General features: G+C 41.7%; 1 protein-coding gene across 2 annotated transcripts in view; it reads right to left on the bottom strand.

The window, feature by feature from the left end:
* Positions 1-1,230: 1,230 nt before the first annotated feature.
* The window catches only part of PRKAA1 (protein kinase AMP-activated catalytic subunit alpha 1), a 33,678-nt gene continuing 17,258 nt past the window's right edge, over positions 1,231-17,650 (bottom strand). The window contains exons 4-10 of one of the 2 annotated variants that reach the window (XR_014012874.1): positions 15,664-15,808; positions 11,592-11,679; positions 10,189-10,413; positions 8,765-9,248; positions 8,082-8,208; positions 2,718-6,262; positions 1,231-2,686 (exon numbers count right to left, since the gene is read on the bottom strand). Coding sequence is in view for 1 of the 2 variants with exons in the window: in XM_081212959.1 (XP_081069085.1) it covers positions 6,018-6,262; positions 8,082-8,208; positions 8,765-9,248; positions 10,189-10,413; positions 11,592-11,679; positions 15,664-15,808 (1,314 nt within the window). In the remaining variant the exon portion in view is untranslated. Of the gene's footprint in view, positions 6,263-8,081; positions 8,209-8,764; positions 9,249-10,188; positions 10,414-11,591; positions 11,680-15,663; positions 15,809-17,650 lie in introns of both variants that reach the window. The other variant, XM_081212959.1, reaches the window with a different exon arrangement.

The following is a 17,650-nucleotide window of genomic DNA, read 5'->3' as shown; positions in this document are numbered from 1 at the left end:
CCCGTGGACGGTTTGGGAATCACTGTGTTTTAACATGAGTAGAATGTGTCCTATTATTTAAAATGCATCTCTGGGTTATTTGTGGGGCCTGGCTTGTGTTTTTACATGAGTAGAATGTGTGCTTTTATTTAAAATGCATCTCTGGGTTATTTGTGGAGCATAGGAATTCCTTTTTTTCTTTTTTTCAAAATATAGTCCGGCCCACCACAAGGTCTGAGGGACAGTGCTGAAAAGGTTTGCTGACCCCTGACTGAAATGGCAGCACATCTTCTGGTTGCACAATGTTTCACGCCACCTCACTTGGTTTCATAAACCCATCCCCTACAATATACTGTTCGCAACAGCAATAATGGATATTCTTCAGGGAAGCTTGTCTGGCGTTATTAATGTACTCATTAAAGAATCTGACAAATGTCTAGAAACCCAGCAAATTCTCAGGAACAGTTGAAATAAATGGCTACTGTTGCAGTTATTTAATAGCCATTTGTGATTTTTTAAAATAGTTTTTATATGAACTCAGTATAACTACCACATTCTACTTATTGTTAACTATATTGTTGTAAGGGCTGTTCAGATATTGCTGTACTGCTAATTTCTGATTCGTTGCTTTGGGCTTTTGGGAAAGAAAAACACATGGTGGATATTAAGCAGAAGTGAAGTGGAACTCCACTGGTGTACTTTTTATACTTTTACCACTTTTGTAAGCCTGAAATCAAGTTTAACAGCTTCCCAAAGGGTTAAGATGTCAATGTAGAGATGAAGAAAGCCAGAATGGTTATTGAAATTAGCCGAATATGCAGTGTTAGTCAAATTAACCGGAAAATTGACCGACAACTCAAAACAAGTCTTTATTGCAAAACATTTTTTAAGAAGAACTGTGGTAGTCTGAATTCAGTTGCTGGCTTTGAATAACCTCTGTAGCTGTACTAAGTAAAAAATAATGATATGGAAGAAATAATACTTTATTATAGAATGAGTGGATAGGTTTATGCAAAAAGTTAAAGAACAAGAAATGAACTATGGAGAAAACGGAAAGTTAGAAGTATTTTAAGAAAATTTACTGTCAAGTATATGAACCTATTTTTTCTTTTTTGATGACTTTGTACTTGTGTGGTAAATGATGTAAATGATTTTCTTTTTTATGTTTTGTTGATGCGTAAGCATAATAAAGCATTATATATATAAAAGAAAGAAAGCCAGAACACCGTGCAAACAAATACATTTCACAGATTTACTTGCATACAATTTAATGTTTATTAAAAGTAACAAGTCATATACAGCTATCACAAGCATTTTTGTTTCATTCAGTATTGCCGAAAAAGAAAAAAGAAATCCGCAATAGAAGTAGGCACATCTTGTTTGTAAGAGAAGGTGGTCATCCATGTCATAAGCTATACAATGGTAAAATCAATTGACAAAAGAAAGTATCTCAAAAGCTTGTACTGAAACACATAAAATGTCAGAACACATACGAAAGTTGGTCTTTTGAAAATATTGCACCACAAAGATGGACTTCTACCCTCTCACCAGTGTTAAATTACATTGCACGTGGACAGTTTTATACACACACACACCTCGCAACTGATTATGAATTTCAGTAAATACAAATCATTTGACGGTACTTGGCCAATTAACATGATGCTCCCTATTGACTTTATTTTTGAAGTTGCTGTTGAGAAAGCCCTTTTTTTCCTTCACAGTTCCATGGCTGTCTCTTTTACAAAGCAGTTCCTCTTGTTGCATGACCATCTATTGCCCTATCCTAACATACCACTAAGAAAAGTAAGGTGACCTCACAGGGTCACACAAAAAAGAAGTAATTACAACATCAATATTTTACTGTAAGTGTAAAAAAACCACACACTATGAAAAAGGGTTGTTTTTTGCTTGAATAATACACACTGGATAGCCTGCACTTTGGGGAGGCAGGGGAAAGTTACTTTTAAAAGAATGGAATAGAAAGAGAATGTTTCATGGCAAAAAACTATTTTTTAAAAAAATAATTAAAACTGGTATCCAACCAAGTTAAATTTGGGAACAGACCCATTAGAATTAAAGGCCCCAAATTAATGCCCATTAACTTCAATGGTTCTGCTTTATGTAAGAATTAACACTGGATACAACCCAGACAACCTGGTAGCACAAAACGAAAAATGACATATATTGTTCCCAGTGTAAAGACAGATGTTGCTGGCATATATCTTCCCAGTCCCATCCCTCACAATGGAGCTTGTATAGGAGTCTCACTGAAGCTGTAGTCCTAACGCAAGCAGAATTAGGAATAAGCCCCTTTGAACTGAGTGGGACTTCCATAGAAACATGCATACAATTGGGCTGCATATCCCACAGAGATAAGACAGACGATGTGCAGCAGTGATGCTTATGGCTTGTGCCCACTATTGTCTGACGTTTGCCAAAGAGAGCTTTCGGGTTGGTTTCTGAACACATCCTAGGAAAGCTACCCAGCAAATAAAAGGGCAGGGAAGAGCGTGTTCATATCATTTTGCCAAGTGCACTATTAACAACAACAAAAATAAAATCACATTACTGAATAGGTGCAAAAGAACTAGACATAAAAGGTATTTATATAAAAGGTAGGACTGTTGCTTGGTCCCCCAAGACAACCTCTCTCTCTTACGGCATCGCAGCAGTACATACCCCTTGTTCCTTTAAAGCCCCCTCTCTTCTGACAACACAAACACAACACACACACACACACACACACACACACACACACACACACTTTCTCTCCTTTGGGAGGACAAATTACAGATCGCTGCTCAAGTTCCACTCTAAAGACATTGCTGCATTCTGGAAAGTTATGTCACTGTTTGAAAATAGGTGGAAAATGTGATGTGAAAAGACCACTCAATGTATCTGGCTCTGAAAGACCAGGGCATGGCAAGATTCCCAAGTAGCTGGAGTTCATGGGCTTTTGACACCATAATAAGCCATGCAATGGTCCAACTCCCTTCTAGTTAAACTACCGACCGTCGACAGTGCGTGAATTCATGCAGCAGATGTGAGCTTAAGCAGCTGCATGTTTATTCTAACTCAGTGCATATTCAAGCGCAGATATTGACTATGTTGGGACAATCATTACCTTGGTTTAAAGGCAAGCTGTGAACAAGTGTTACAAAGCCCCTTCGCATTAGCTAGCAAGGAAATCAGGAAGCTTTCCATTAAGTATAGTTTCCCATTTTGTCCTAACTGGAAAACTACGGATAACCCAACAGGCCAGGTATTAAACCACTGCTTAAATTTGGTTGAAAATGGTGCCTTGTTCTGAAGCTGTTAACCATGGTTTCTCTGTTCATACAAAACAGGAAACTATAATTAATTGAAGGCTTCTCGTTTGGTTTGTTCATATCACAAAGTAAGGAATGAAGAGGCAGCATAAAAGGCTTGTTCATATCTCAGCTCATTACGCTGAGAAATTATTGTTATAAATTCTCCCATTAGCAGATCCAGATTAATATTATATCAGTTCAAACAGGATTGTTCCCTTCGGTGATTTTCTACTTATTGCTGGCGCAATACATTTGGAAGATTACCACCAAAATGAATAAGAGATCCGTTTTCTGTGATCTGCAGGTACTGTGCAGCAAACATAACACTTAACATGGTTGTGTTTTCCTTAACTGTCTGAACACTTAAATCATACTTAACCAACCTGATGCCCTTTGGGTGTTGTTATCGACTCCAAATCCCATCGCCCCCAGCCAGGAGACAATGGTCAGAGATAATAAAGTCATAGTACAATAACATCTGAAAGGACACCAGTTTGGGGAAGGCTGACCTAAATCATGGTTAAGGATTGGCTACAAACTAAGGTGCAAAAACAGTTTGCGTTAACCATGGTGAGAGTGCTACATCTGCAAAGCACCATAGGCAAGGCAGTTTCCACTACCTGCTTGCAAGGTGAAAGGCAAGTCTTCTGTACCTTATTATTTGGGGTGGGACTTAGCTTGGCAAGCTAAGATGTATCTTCACTGTGTGTTTGGTATGCTTGAAATCCTAACCAGGATTAAGGCAACAGACCAAACTATGTGTTGATAATGATTGGTATGTCTGCACTGGGCAATGATTGGAAAAATGTAGCATTTCCACTGGCATATCCTTCTGCAATTCTTTAAAAAAAAAAACGCACACAAAAAAACATTTAAATCAATGTGTTCTTTGGAGTAAATTCATCAAATAAACATTTAAAAAACCCACAGCACACCCAGCTGCTTTTTGCTGTTGCTGGCCATTCTGTCAACACTTGCAGTTCATTACTGAAAAGCACACTTACGTTTCTAGCAGCCAAACCTGCTCGCTCATTTTTTTTAATCAAGAGGTTCCTGTACATTTCAAAACTGAACCAAAGCTACTTATTTTTTTAGAAATCTGAATTCAGTATTTAAAAAGTTGTGTAAAAAAAGTGATTTATGCAACACAGGCCATTACCAGAAGAGTAATCTGCCAAAAATCTGTATATGAAAGCCATATGAAAACAGGGCGCCAAGGAATTCTCAGTGCAAGATTCCAGAACTGCATGCACCAATCCGCTTAGGACTGTCTGATGAGCCACATGCTCATTGGGTGCAGGCACAGGAGCCACATCCTGTAAGTAGCATGCAGGAAGCTGTTCACTAGCTACCGGTATGACACATGGGTTGCTGAATCTACACAGTTGTGAACCTACCAAGTCTATTCTTGACTTTAAAGATCGGTAGCACCAGAGGCTGGAGAGCCCCTTTCCCTAAGTCAGGGGTGGATAATATTTTGGGGGGGGCTGAGGGCCGCATTAGCTGTTGGGGGCCACATTCCAGCAGATCTATTTGCAGAGGAAGGAGCTGGAATTGCAGACTTTGCACAACACCAAAGGCCTTTTCCCACCCTACAGAGCAGCTGCTGGTCAAGAGGGGACCCACAGGCTGGATGAACTCTGGTTATGAGCTGCATCCAGTCCGTGGGGCTAAGGTTTCCCATCCCTGCTCTCTGCAGTTCTTGACTAAATCCCACAAGCAAGATCCAAGCATCCGATTAGGCTCAGAGAAAGAGCCTGCACTAAGTGTGGTGAGAATTCTGAATTGCTCCCCCAACCAAACAGAGGTCCCTGAAATGCTTCTGAAACATGTGTGGCATATGCAGTGGCTGCTCAAGAAAAGTCACGCCTAAAACCGCCCTCAGACTCAAAAACAGGTTCCAGGATTCCTTAGATCCCGGCCCATTTCTTCCACTCTTATCACAATATCTAACCCAACACTGCTTTGATTGACTCTATTTGGCGTTACAATTTTCACTCTTATGCTTTATGCAGAATTCAAATGCATAAGGTTTCTGACATTGGGCTGCCTCTAACTAAGGTTTACTCAGAGTAGACGCTTTTAAATCAATGGATGCGACTAACTTCAGTCCTTTCATTTTAATGTGTCTACTCTGCGTACAACCTAGTTGCATCTGCCAACACACTGACTAGCAAAAGTAGAAGTTGCTTTAGCCTTTTTCATCCCAGCGCACCACCGGCTGCCAAAAACCTGAGACCAGTGCCACAAGTTTCAAGAGCTGTTTGACAAAGAGAACGCTTATACTGACAGAGGAGGGTGCAGCTGAAAGCTGGGATCCAAAGAGTCACCCCTCATCTAGAAAGTGACCACTTATACTGTAACAGGTATATAATATCAGCAATAGAAATACATACTACAAAAATGATCCACACGGTTAATACTCCATGAAGCCCCAATGTGCGTACAATGAAAGATAAACTCTTGCTGGAAAAGGCTGTCATTTTTTTTTTTTTGTACCTGTTATCACAACAGTGACTGTCTAATCATAATTTGCTTCATTACGTTAAGAGGTCTAGACTGCTTTTAAATGTATGTTCAATTCCTGTGCAAATTGCAATGTGGCTAGTCTTCTCAGCGCCGAAGTTAACTACAACTTGATTATAACTGGAAGCATCAGACTATGATTTTCTCTCTCTTTTTTTAGGCATGCTTATTGCTGTAAAAAAAAAAAGCCAATCTTACAAATCATTGTGCAAGTATTTTAATAAGATTTGCACACATCTCAAAAAATTCTATCGTGTGGCTCCCTGATCTTGGGGTTAACTCGGTTGCAGAGGAATCAAGGGAAGAGGTCACCGATGAGGTAAGAGACATATCAGAGGATTTTCCTTGAGCTTCAGTGTCCAAATCCTTCTGACAAGATCTGTAGTTCGTCACAGAGCCTGACCTCTGGGGAGTGGTAGTCCCCGATTTTCCTTCGGTAATTTCATCTGGTGCAAGAAAAGAAAACAATTTAAGAGCCGCAGTGACAAGGCTGTACAATGGCAAATGAGGTAGCTGAAGCTGTTACAACACCAAGAAGAAGAAGAGGAGGAGGAGGAGGAGGAGGAGTTTGGATTTGATACCCCGCTTTATCACTGCCCTAAGGAGTCTCAAAGCGGCTAACATTCTCCTTTCCCTTCCTCCCCCACAACAAACACTCTGTGAGGTGAGTGGGGCTGAGAGACTTCAGAGAAGTGTGACTGGCCCAAGGTCACCCAGCAGCTGCATGTGGAGGAGCGGAGACGCGAACCTGGTTCACCAGATTACGAGACTCCCGCTCTTAACTACTACACCACACTGGCTCTCAGTGTGGATTATTATGGTCACAGCTCACCAGGCAAAGCCATTGTGGTTCAGTGGAAGAAGTGCTGACATCTGGTTCTGGAAGTAACCCTATGAACTCAATGGGGCTGTAAGAACTGCCTTGCTGTTCAATCTCCCCCTACCATTCTGTTTCCACTAGTGGCCAGCCAGGAAGCTCGCAAGCAATGGTGCTGGCCATTCCCTTCGTCCCCCAGTATCTGGTCCTTAGACGTATACCGTCTCTAAACCGGAGTCTCTCATACAACTATCATCACTATGATACCCTGGTACCTTTCCTCCATGAAATGTCATGGCCAGTATTCACTTCCACATGTGGCAACAGTAGAGAATGTGGCGGCACAACTGCTGACAGGCTTGAGGTGAACAGATTGCTTTAATTCTGTATTAATTAACATTATTTTTAATATATTAGTGGCCATGTGATAATTTTAGCTTATAAATTTTATTGTTTAATGTCTTAACTTATATATTAAGGTACTTTTATAGCTCTGTTCAGAGTAGGTAATGTCTTGATAATATAAATGTTTTAATTTTTTTGTATCAATTCAGTATATTTTCTTTTAATTGTTGAATTATTCTGTGTACATTGTGGCAGCCTTTGGCTAAGTGCAATAAAACTAAAAGGAAGAAACGAAAGCTCAAAGCTCTTTACAGCTCAGGACCCCAATTTCTCCTGGAATGCCTCTCCCAGATGCTTAAACCGAGGGTGGCTCAGAGGTTAGGGACACTGAGACAGCCTTTTCGGTGGTGGCTCCCATTCTGTGGAATGCTCTCCCCAGGCATGGTCACCTTTGTTGATATCTTTTCAGCAGCAGGTAAAAATTTATCTCTTTCCCCAGGTTTTTAATAAGAACTAAAATTATGTTGTTTTGTTACTAGTGTGCTGCCAAAGCTTCCTATGGGTCCCACCCCCTGTTTCTGATGAAATAGTGTATTTATATTTATATTTTAAATGTGTTGTAAATTGCTTGGAGACCTCCTGGTAACAAGTAACTATTAAGTCTGAATTAATAATACAGTGGTACCTTGGATGTTGTAACTTAATCCGTTCAATTCCCGGAACAGTTCCAAAACCAAGGCACGGCTTCCAATTGGCTGCAGGAGCTTTCTGCACTCAATCGGAAGCCATGGAAACCCCATCGGACGTTCGTCTTCAGAAAAACGTTCACAAACCGGAACACTAACTTCCAGGTTTGCGGCGTTCGGGAGCCAATTTGTTCGGGAGCCAAGCCGTTCTAAAACCAAGGTACCACTGTAATAATAACGAATTAATAGATTAAACCCGCTGCAATAAATCTCATCGTGTTTTTAAGCCATCCTCAGATCCCACGTGTGGAATAATAGTGGTCTGCCTCACAGATTTAGGGCAGGATAAGCACAATAAATGTTTTGCAGCACTTTGGGTAAGGAAGAGGTTGCTGGCAAATGATCGACATGACATACCATCAATGCTACGAAAATCCAGTAGGTAAGTCCTACTGTCGACCTGGTATAACTGGAGGCTCATTTTGGAATACGTGCCGGTCACTGGATTCTTCCTTCGAACACGCAAGTAGTATGGATTCACCACCTAGGAAACATAAAGGTAATGGTAAAGGTACCCCTGACCATTCGGTCCAGTTGTGGCCAACTCTGGGGTTGCGGCGCTCATCTCGCTTTATTGGCCGAGGGAGCCGGCGTACAGCTTCCGGGTCATGTGGCCAGCATGACTAAGCCGCTTCTGGCAAACCAGAGCAGCGCACGGAAATGCCGTTTACCTTCCCGCCGGAGCGGTACCTATTTATCTACTTACACTATGACATGCTTTCCAACTGCAGGAGCAGGGACCGAGCAACGGGAGCTCACCCCATCACGGGGATTCGAACTGCCGACCTTCTGATCGGCAAGTCCTAGGCTCTGTGGTTTAACCCACAGCGCCACCCGCGTCCCATAGGAAACGTAGTTGAAAGTTAAAATCCCACCTTTTAAAAAATAAATAAATTAAGGTACTTCCAAAACAGTAATGGATAGGTTGATGCCAATGAAGACAGACATGACAAGTCCACTGAGTTGGGATTCAACCCTAAACCTATTTTTGTAACTTACTATTCAAACAACCGCCTGTTAACAGAAAGTAATCATCTCACCTTCCACTCGTAATCCAGCTGTTTGATTGCTCGACAAACTTCTGCCATGATGTCGTTGGGTCGACTCTGGCTCCGGATTCCCAAATGCCACTTAGCTCTCCTGACCCCTTGGTGTTTGGACTTCTGTGGGTTTAGCTCGTCGAGCGTATGGCGTTGCCTTGGCGTTTCAGCCACTAAAAATGGCACTCTTTCGGGGTGGGGGCGGGAGAAGTGATCATCGAGAAAGGAATCTGGTGGGCTCGTAGCCAAATAGAAGTCTTTCGCTTCATTCATTATTCTCCTGTTATCTATAATCAGGTGGTAGGCGACCGCTAAAGGATCCTGGTGGTTCCGGTTATACAGGCAGCCCAGCACCTCCTCCTCTGTGCATTCGAATTTATCGCAGACCTCTTTTAAGGCTTCGTCGTCAATCATCGTTGAACTGTAAGACGGGTCCTCGGGAAAGAGGTACTTGGGGAGGTCTTGCTTGAACCATTCGTGTTCCCTAGATGCCAAACGAGCCAGTCATTTCAAAAGCTAATTGGTGTATTAGCTAGAAAGCCTTTTATCAACAAAACATTGCAAATACGGATTTTAGCAGCTTAAGAACTTTCAGTTCTCACTTTGCAGGTGGAATTTGATGTGGCTCACAGCAGAACGCTGTGATAATTGCTGCAACTGTGGCCAAAGTAGTCATCAGGCTAGGATGTAAGCCTGTTTAGTATTCTCTCCACCCAACACACGCCTTCTAGATAATGCTTCTTACAGAGTCTAAACATGAGTACTTCTCTTACACTGCAATCCTAACCAAGTGTATTCAAAAGGGGCTTATTCCCCATTCTAAGTGGGGCAGCATTGTTGCCTTCATCTCATATTGAATTGTGTCTGATTGGATTAAATTGAGAGTAGCCCCATTGAAATTAATGGACCTAAGTTAGTCATGTCCAGCAATCTCAGTGGGTCTACTCTTGAGTATGAATGATGTAGGATACAACTTATAATTTCTGACAGATATTTAAAAGTGAAGCTGGAATAAGATACAACACTCTATTCATAACTTGATTTAAAACTGACTTAGTCTTTTCTACATATTTTATAATATGAGTCTATTTTCCTGTTATTTAAAGCTTATTCTCCTGTACTTGAATGGTGGTTGCAAAACGTTTGAATTACAATGAAATCTAATATAAAAATCAGCATATGATAAAGCTAAATATATGGTAGGGACTTAATACATTACTATAACTAAGAAAAACAATGCAAAAGCAAAGAAATGAATCCTGCAAATACTGTTTTTGAAGCATCAGGGTAGGAAGTTATTCAAACCTCTAGGAAATTAAAATGAAGGTTGTGTTAAATCTATTTTTTAATACACTAGCATAAAAAATTAGAAAAAGGGGCGCGTCCTGGTCTCTATTTTATTTTCTACTCCAAGTGAAAAATACCTTATGTCTCTGATTGTAGCTCTCTTCATGGGATCCACCTGAAGCATGTGTTTCAAAAGGCTAATTACTGCTGGATTCAGGTACTGAGGCGTATAAAAGATACCATCACATATCTTCTTAAAAAGAGTTGGCACATGATCATCATCGAACGGAAGTGTTCCACATAACAAAGCATAGAGAATAACGCCACTGCTCCATATATCCACTTCAGGACCTGCGTATAACCTGAAAAATGAGGCTCATAATTAAATTTTGTTCAGGTAACACATACACAAAGCACTTCTTGATCTGGTTTGTCAGTCATTCAGCAATTAATGGAAAAGACTACACACAGCAGTAAAATTCAATATGCTTTTAACTGTTGCTATAAAATGGACCAAAAAAAGTGTGGTGAACTTTTAGTTAGCCACCATGTCTATGTCAAGAACCTGGTTGGAAGCAAGCCCTGGTTATTCATAACCATGGCTACTATTTGTCTCCCTGCTTTTTCTATAAATGGATGCCTCTGCTGGTATCACAGTGCTAGGAATATCACCCAATACGCTTCCCACTAAGGCAGAATTGATAAAACCAAAACCACATTACAATAATTTAAATTCATATGGCAAAGCCTGAAAACCCTCCTATGATCATAGTCACCTTGGTTCTTAAGACACTGAAATTATTTTCCCAAGCATTCCTCAAATATATGAGTTTATCATCTTCATTAAAGCCAAGCACTTGCATATTTTCAGCAAAGCTTAATGACTAAAATTGGCAAACCTTGTTTTTTTTTAACCACATGGACAAGTTATAGGCAGCGTTAGGATGACTGTATCTTGTTGGACTGCACCAGTTGGACTGCCCTCCTGACAATGGCATGATGAAGGGGACGGCTAGGGCAGTGGCATGGTTGGGTACAGCAGTGTGCGCAATGAATGGCTCCCATGATGCACCTGTGCATCTCCAACACCACTGCTATCCTGCTCCTACTTCATTCTAATAAGTTGTAGTGATGCCACTGCTTACAGGACGACTCCATGGAGGATACAAGTTAGCATGCATGCAGCCCCTCCATTTTCCTTTCACATAAACAAGCCAGAAGTCTTGCAGTTAACAGTATTTTCCCAGTTTGGACAAAATGGTTTGTGTAAAAGGGAGAAATGGAATGGCTGCACGTGCAGCCAAAGGATCATATTCAGATCTTGGCTTATTATGATATGACTGTCCAAATGCCACCCCACCCCCCGAGAAGGTCTTATACATAACAAGCATTGAAAGGAACCAAAAGAAGTCACTAAAGTCAGACATTTCAAGTTTCCAAACCTGGAAGTTCAGCAATCTACCTTGCGGCTTTAACACTGAAGAGCAGGGCTTTGTTTTTGACAATACATATTATACATTTATCCAAGAAGAGAAACTACCTTCCTGAAATTACTTCTGGAGCAGCATAGTTAGGAGAACCACAGCTTGTTCTTAAAAATTCTCCATCTGACATCATATTTGAGAGGCCTGAAAATGCACAAAAGTTCAAATGAAGAGGACGAGCCCCAGAACATTTATTAAAGCCTCTCACAGTGCTAAAAAAATTATTGGCCTACCTGCACACTGTTACCTGGGCTTATAAATTACAGGCAGAAAAAATTAAGTGATGACACCAAACATACAGTAATGTAAAGAAATAGGTTTTATGGTTGTAATCTGAACAGAAATCATACACAACAGGGTAAATGAGTCCCACCCTGCCCCCCCAAGCTAAAGTTTTAGGAAAAACTGAATTGGCTATTTTGAGGCTTGTACCAGAATGTGGCAAGACCAAGAATTCTGAAGGGAGTTTAACAAAACAAAACAGCAGCTGTGTCCCAGAAGATAGGGAGGAAATGTTCCTCTGCATCAGTTTTAAGAACTTGCTAATATAATTAATAAGGAACTCAATCGGCAACCAATGACAAGCATATTTTATAGATGTCACATCCAAACTTCAAATCACAGGATGATATCCAGCTAAGTGGTGGCCAAACTTGGCCCTCCAGCTGTTTTTGGATAACAACTCCCATCATCCCTAGCTCAATGGCCAGGGATGATGGGAATTGTAGTCCCAAAACAGCTGGAGGACCACTGATAAGGCAAACCCTGAGTAGACCACTGAAGTCCACTGATTTCAGTGAGCCTACTCTGAGAATGACTTAACATTGGACCCATAAAGAGGAAATGCTGTTTCATGTACCCTTCACATAAAGAAGAACAGAGATAGCATGCTGCTATCATTCATTGCTAAGTCTCCTTCAGTTGACGCACCACCACTTCAGCATGACCCCTCAACCACCTGCAAGTTGTAGCTCATTTTTGTTTTCGCTTCTGCAGGAAGGAAGGGAACAAGACTGGGAAGCAAGCAGCAACGGCAACCACAACCCAGATAACATCATGCTTCTCAAGTGTGCGTAGTTAGAGGAAAAGGTACAGCTCTGCTGAGATGACATGCAATGGTGGCACAGCACAAATTTGCACAATCATCTGTGTAGCACAGCAAAGTGGGGAATCTCTGGCCCACGGGCCAAACCCGGCTCACCAGAGTTTCAAAGTACAGTGGTACCTCGGGTTAAGAACTTAATTCATTCTGGAGTAGAGCTGTCAACTTTCAGATTTGAAAATAAGGGATCAGCAGCCTCACCTGTCCTGGGGACAGTCTACGGGATATCTAACAATCCGGGATAGCAGCGGGAAATGGCGCTGGAATAAGGGAATTTCCCTCAAAAAAAGGGAAGGTTGACAGCTATGTTCTGGAGGTCTGTCTTAACCTGAAACTGTTCTTAACCTGAAACACCACTTTAGCTAATGAGGCCTCCTGCTGCCGCCGCCGCGCCGCTGCTGCATGATTTCTGTTCTCATCCTGAAGCAAAGTTCCTAACCCGAGATAATATTTTTGGGTTAGCGGAGTCTGTAACCTGAAGCGTATGTAACCTGAAGCGTATGTAACCCGAGGTACCACTGTAGCCATTTCCCCAAACCGCAGTCACCCATTCCACACCTTACGTCATATGTGACACTAGGTATGGGGCAGGTAGAGATGCAGTCGCCAGTTCGTAAGTGTGTAGTTCCCAGTTGTACAGTGGCATGGGAAAGCAGGCTTTGGCTCTATTGCCCAGCAGCAGCTGATGCGTGGTAAAGTTGAAGCCTGCCAGATCAGCTGCAAAGGGCATGCAAACTGCTTTGTGCTGGGGTCTCCAAGCCCTCCACAGCCAGCTGGCTGTTGGGCCCTTAGGAACCATTATGCAAGGGGTTTTGGCAAGTTAGCAGGACAACCTAGGTCAATCATCCAACAGCATGATGCTGTTCTGTGATTGGCGGGTGGGTTGTCCTGCCCACCGGTCAAAGTTGGCCTGCAGGGCTGTGGCCAGATAAGGATCTGGCCTGCTGAGCCAAAAAGTTTCCCCACCTCAGCCACAGAGGGACAGCTCATCTCCCCTTAAAGCCAACCACAGGCAAATTACTTACTCTACAGTGGTACCTCGTGTTAAGAACTTAATTTGTTCTGGAGGTCCGTTCTTAACCTGAAACTGTTCTTAACCTGAAGTACCACTTTAGCTAATGGGGCCTCCTGCTGCTGCCGTGCCGCCGGAGCACGATTACTGTTCTCATCCTGAAGCAAAGTTCTTAACCTGAAGCACTATTTCTGGGTTAGCAGAGTCTGTAACCTGAAGCGTATGTAACCTGAGGTACCACTGTATTTGCAAAGGGCTGGCAGAAGGGGAAGGGCCATATATCAAGCAACAGAAAATATGCTTTGCATGCAGAAGTCTACAAGTTCAGTTTCCAGCCTCTCCAGCAAAAAAGGGGTGGGATATCTGCCTGGGAAAGCCACTGCCAGTGAGAGCAGATGCAGTTGGCCACTTGGGCAGCAATCCAGCTTGGGAAAAGGCAGCTCCTTGTGTTAATGCTGTTCTAAACCATATTTAATATTGGAAAGTTAAAACAATATTCTACTTTAAAAATAAGTAAGCAAAGCTGCTTGCTGTCCCAAAGCTTTTGGGCATTGAGATGTAGCAGTCCACCAGAGAGGAAAGATGTGGCAAGATAGTGAACCTCCAATTATACCGTACCTTTGAAATACCTAAATATTTAGCATCTTTCATCAGAGACCTCAAAGCTGTTTGCAAGGGCAGGTGCTAAAACACCATGGGAACAAAACCAAGGCCAGGATTATGCAGCCATATATTCAAATTTATATGCCACAAATTATTTGTAAGGACAATCCACAGAGCAGGTGTTTGTGGATTTGCTTTCTCTAGACTCAGTTTTTTAAAAGCCAAGGCAGCATACAAATAGCATGGATATATGATATATTTAGGGATTGGTGAGGGGGGCAGGCTCTTCTGTCTAGAAAACAGGTTCTTCGCTAAAAGGATGGAGTAGGGAGAAGGAACTGCAGGCTGACATAGTGGGCAGCTGATAGTAAGGTGCCAACTCACATAGTGAAGCAGGGAAGACGGAGGGTGCAATCCTACACACTTACCTGGGAGTAAGCCCCACTGTGGGAGGTTACTTCTGAGTAAACATGCATAGGACTGCACTGTTAAGGATGCAGTGCTTATGAAGGGTTGCTTGAAATGTCCCCATGGAACTCGTGGGACTTACTACCCAGTTAACAAGCAGAGGATTGGGCTGCAAATTCACATTACATAAGCTTGGTCAAAGCAAGTTTTGGCACCGGCTTTGATCCCATATAAACAGAAAAGAAGGCAGAGTAAATAGGATTTAGTAAGACATTTGCTTTTCCTCTTGGGTGGTTTAATCGCCAAGATGCACGTTGAGCGTTCGAATTTAAATCCAAAGTAAACAGTTTGCATTTGATTTCAAACGGCAATAGGCAAGTATACAGAATGCACTGCAGTGCTATTTTTTAATGCCACTGGCTTTCACTAAAGTATATTATACTGAGGTTTTTAGATACAAAATGTGAGCATCATCTGGATGTAGGAGCTAATCTTCCACATCTGTTAGTCTATATAGAATTAAACATTCTGCAGACCAATTTTACCTGGTGAGGGAGACTAATTATTGAGTTGTTGAATCACCATTTGGCATTTTTTTGTTTTGTTCTTATTTGTTCTAGTTACCATTTTTTCTGAAATTTTCAAACAATGTATTCTGTTAATTAAAAAATAATGCAAAGAGCAGCAGTACTGAGTTAAATGCTTCCTAAATGGGCAGAGCCTTGATAGCATTTTTCTGCAGTGTTCCAACAAAAAGAATTGCCCCCCAAAGAAAGAAAATAATCAATGCATTCTAGAAGTTAATAACTACAAAAAAATTGAGGGGAAGCCCTTAAGAACCCTTCTTTCTTTTGCTTCCTAAATAGGCAAAGGAACACCTTAGTACCACAAGACACAGAGCACTGTTTAGTATCAGAGTTCAATGCAAGCACAAGGAACTCAGTACTACATAAATGTTCATTGTATACCAAAAAATACAAGACATTCATCAAAGGAAACCTACCAAAATCGGCAATCTTGGCATTCATGTGTGCATCAAGCAGTACATTTTCAGGTTTCAAGTCTCTATGCACTACCATATGCCTATGGCAATAATCCACACCAGAAAGGATTTGCTGGAACAGACGTCTACTCTCCTTTTCATCAAGCTAACAAGAGAGGGAGGGAGAGAGAAAAACAAGGAAAGGGATACATTTTTAAACAAACACACACACATACAAGCAAACAAACAAACACACAAAGATACTGCAAGACACTTGAGCATTTCCAATTTATTAATGGCAGAGCATGTCAGCTTTGTGGCATTAGGATGCCAAATATATTCCGTTTTGTTTTGTTCAAAAACAGGGTGGGGAGAAAAATGCTGGGGTACAAAAGAAGTTGGAAAAGTTAAATAAGTCTTGCTTACTTAGTGGTGGTGGCAGGAGCTAGATTAAGAACTTTGCTGTCTCCAAAAAAGAGGAAAAAACCATTTGGTCCTTGAAGAGCTTAGTTGTGTCAAAACCGATGTTTCAGGATTCAGAAAACAGCTTCTTAGATGCTTTGTCACGTTGACTTTACTTAATAAGGGTATCTAACATGGGTTAAAATGTCAACACACACACACACACACAAATCCTCAACCTCTCCGACTCCCAACTAAACCAAACTCTTTTGAAACTGCGACACACTTTTAGCAATGCTAATATGTGATTTTGCTGTTTCCCTAGTGAAGAAGTAATAATGCAACTTGACATATGAAAAGCTATCAATCATTCTGATAAGAAAACCAGTTCCCGCTTAAGGTGGCATTCTAAACAGTGCCAAACATTGTTTGGTTTTGAAAACAATACTAAGCATCCCTTTGGGTAAAAACTCTGGTTCAGTATAAATACAGAGGTACCTCGGGTTAAGTACTTAATTCGTTCTGGAGGTCCGTTCTTAACCTGAAACTGTTCTTAACCTGAAGCACCACTTTAGCTAATGGGGCCTCCTGCTGCCACCGCGCCAGCGGAGCACGATTTCTGTTCTCATCCTGAAGCAAAGTGCTTAACCCAAGGTACTACTTCTCGGTTAGCGGAGTCTGTAACCTGAAGCGTCTGTAACCCGAGGTACCACTGTATTGACGCCTTTTGTCACTGACTAGACCAAGATCAAAGAGTTCACACAAAGCTTCATCAGACCATACCTGCAGTTCTCATATGAACCCGGGCATCTCGACTGAATGTAGCTCCATGTTTTCAATGGCAACGGATACTTAAAGGCCACCCCCCATGAAACCAATGGAAAAGCTCTTGCTCTCACAGGAGCTCAAACAAGCACAAGGAAAACACAATGGAAGCTGTCATATATACGGTCAGACTACTGCCCATCTTGCCCAGACTTTATCTGCCTGAATATGGCTAGCAGGGTCTCATGGCAAAGGCGGCCTCACACTTCTAACTGGAGATTTCAGGATTTGAACCTGGGACCTTCTGCATGCAAAACATGTACTCTTACCAGTGAGTTACAAGACCAAAGATCAGCCTTGATCCTTGAAGCTACAAGCTAGACTGAAGCCTATCCAAATGCCTTTCCGTGCCGCTTCTTACCAGTGTGCAACCATTCATCCGTCATACAAATATATCAATAACGAAGGGAAGGAAAAAGTTGCAGCCACAGATACATGACTAAGTGTATTCACTGGGAATGCCAGTCATTCTCCTTTCCAGTTCATTGTCCATTATTCTGCATCTGCTTCCAGGAGAATTGAGAAAAAAATACTTTGGAAGGTGATGGGTCTCTCCTTCACTGGATGTTTTTAAACAGAGATTGGATGGTCATCGGTCTGTGATTAGCTGTGATTTCTGCAATGCAGGGGGTCAAATGCCTTTCTCATGGGGTCCCTTCCAACTGTACAATTCTATGAAAAAGCACTGGCATACAATACTACTACTATTAGAAGAGTGGTGTTAATGATAAGAAATACTTATTGTGGATACTTTCTTCGAAAGTTAACCACAGAAATGGGG

The sequence above is a fragment of the Podarcis bocagei genome (genome assembly GCF_964188305.1).
Source record: "Podarcis bocagei genome assembly, chromosome: 11".
NCBI classification, from domain to species: domain Eukaryota; kingdom Metazoa; phylum Chordata; class Lepidosauria; order Squamata; family Lacertidae; genus Podarcis; species Podarcis bocagei.
This window is presented reverse-complemented; position numbering and strand designations above follow the sequence as displayed.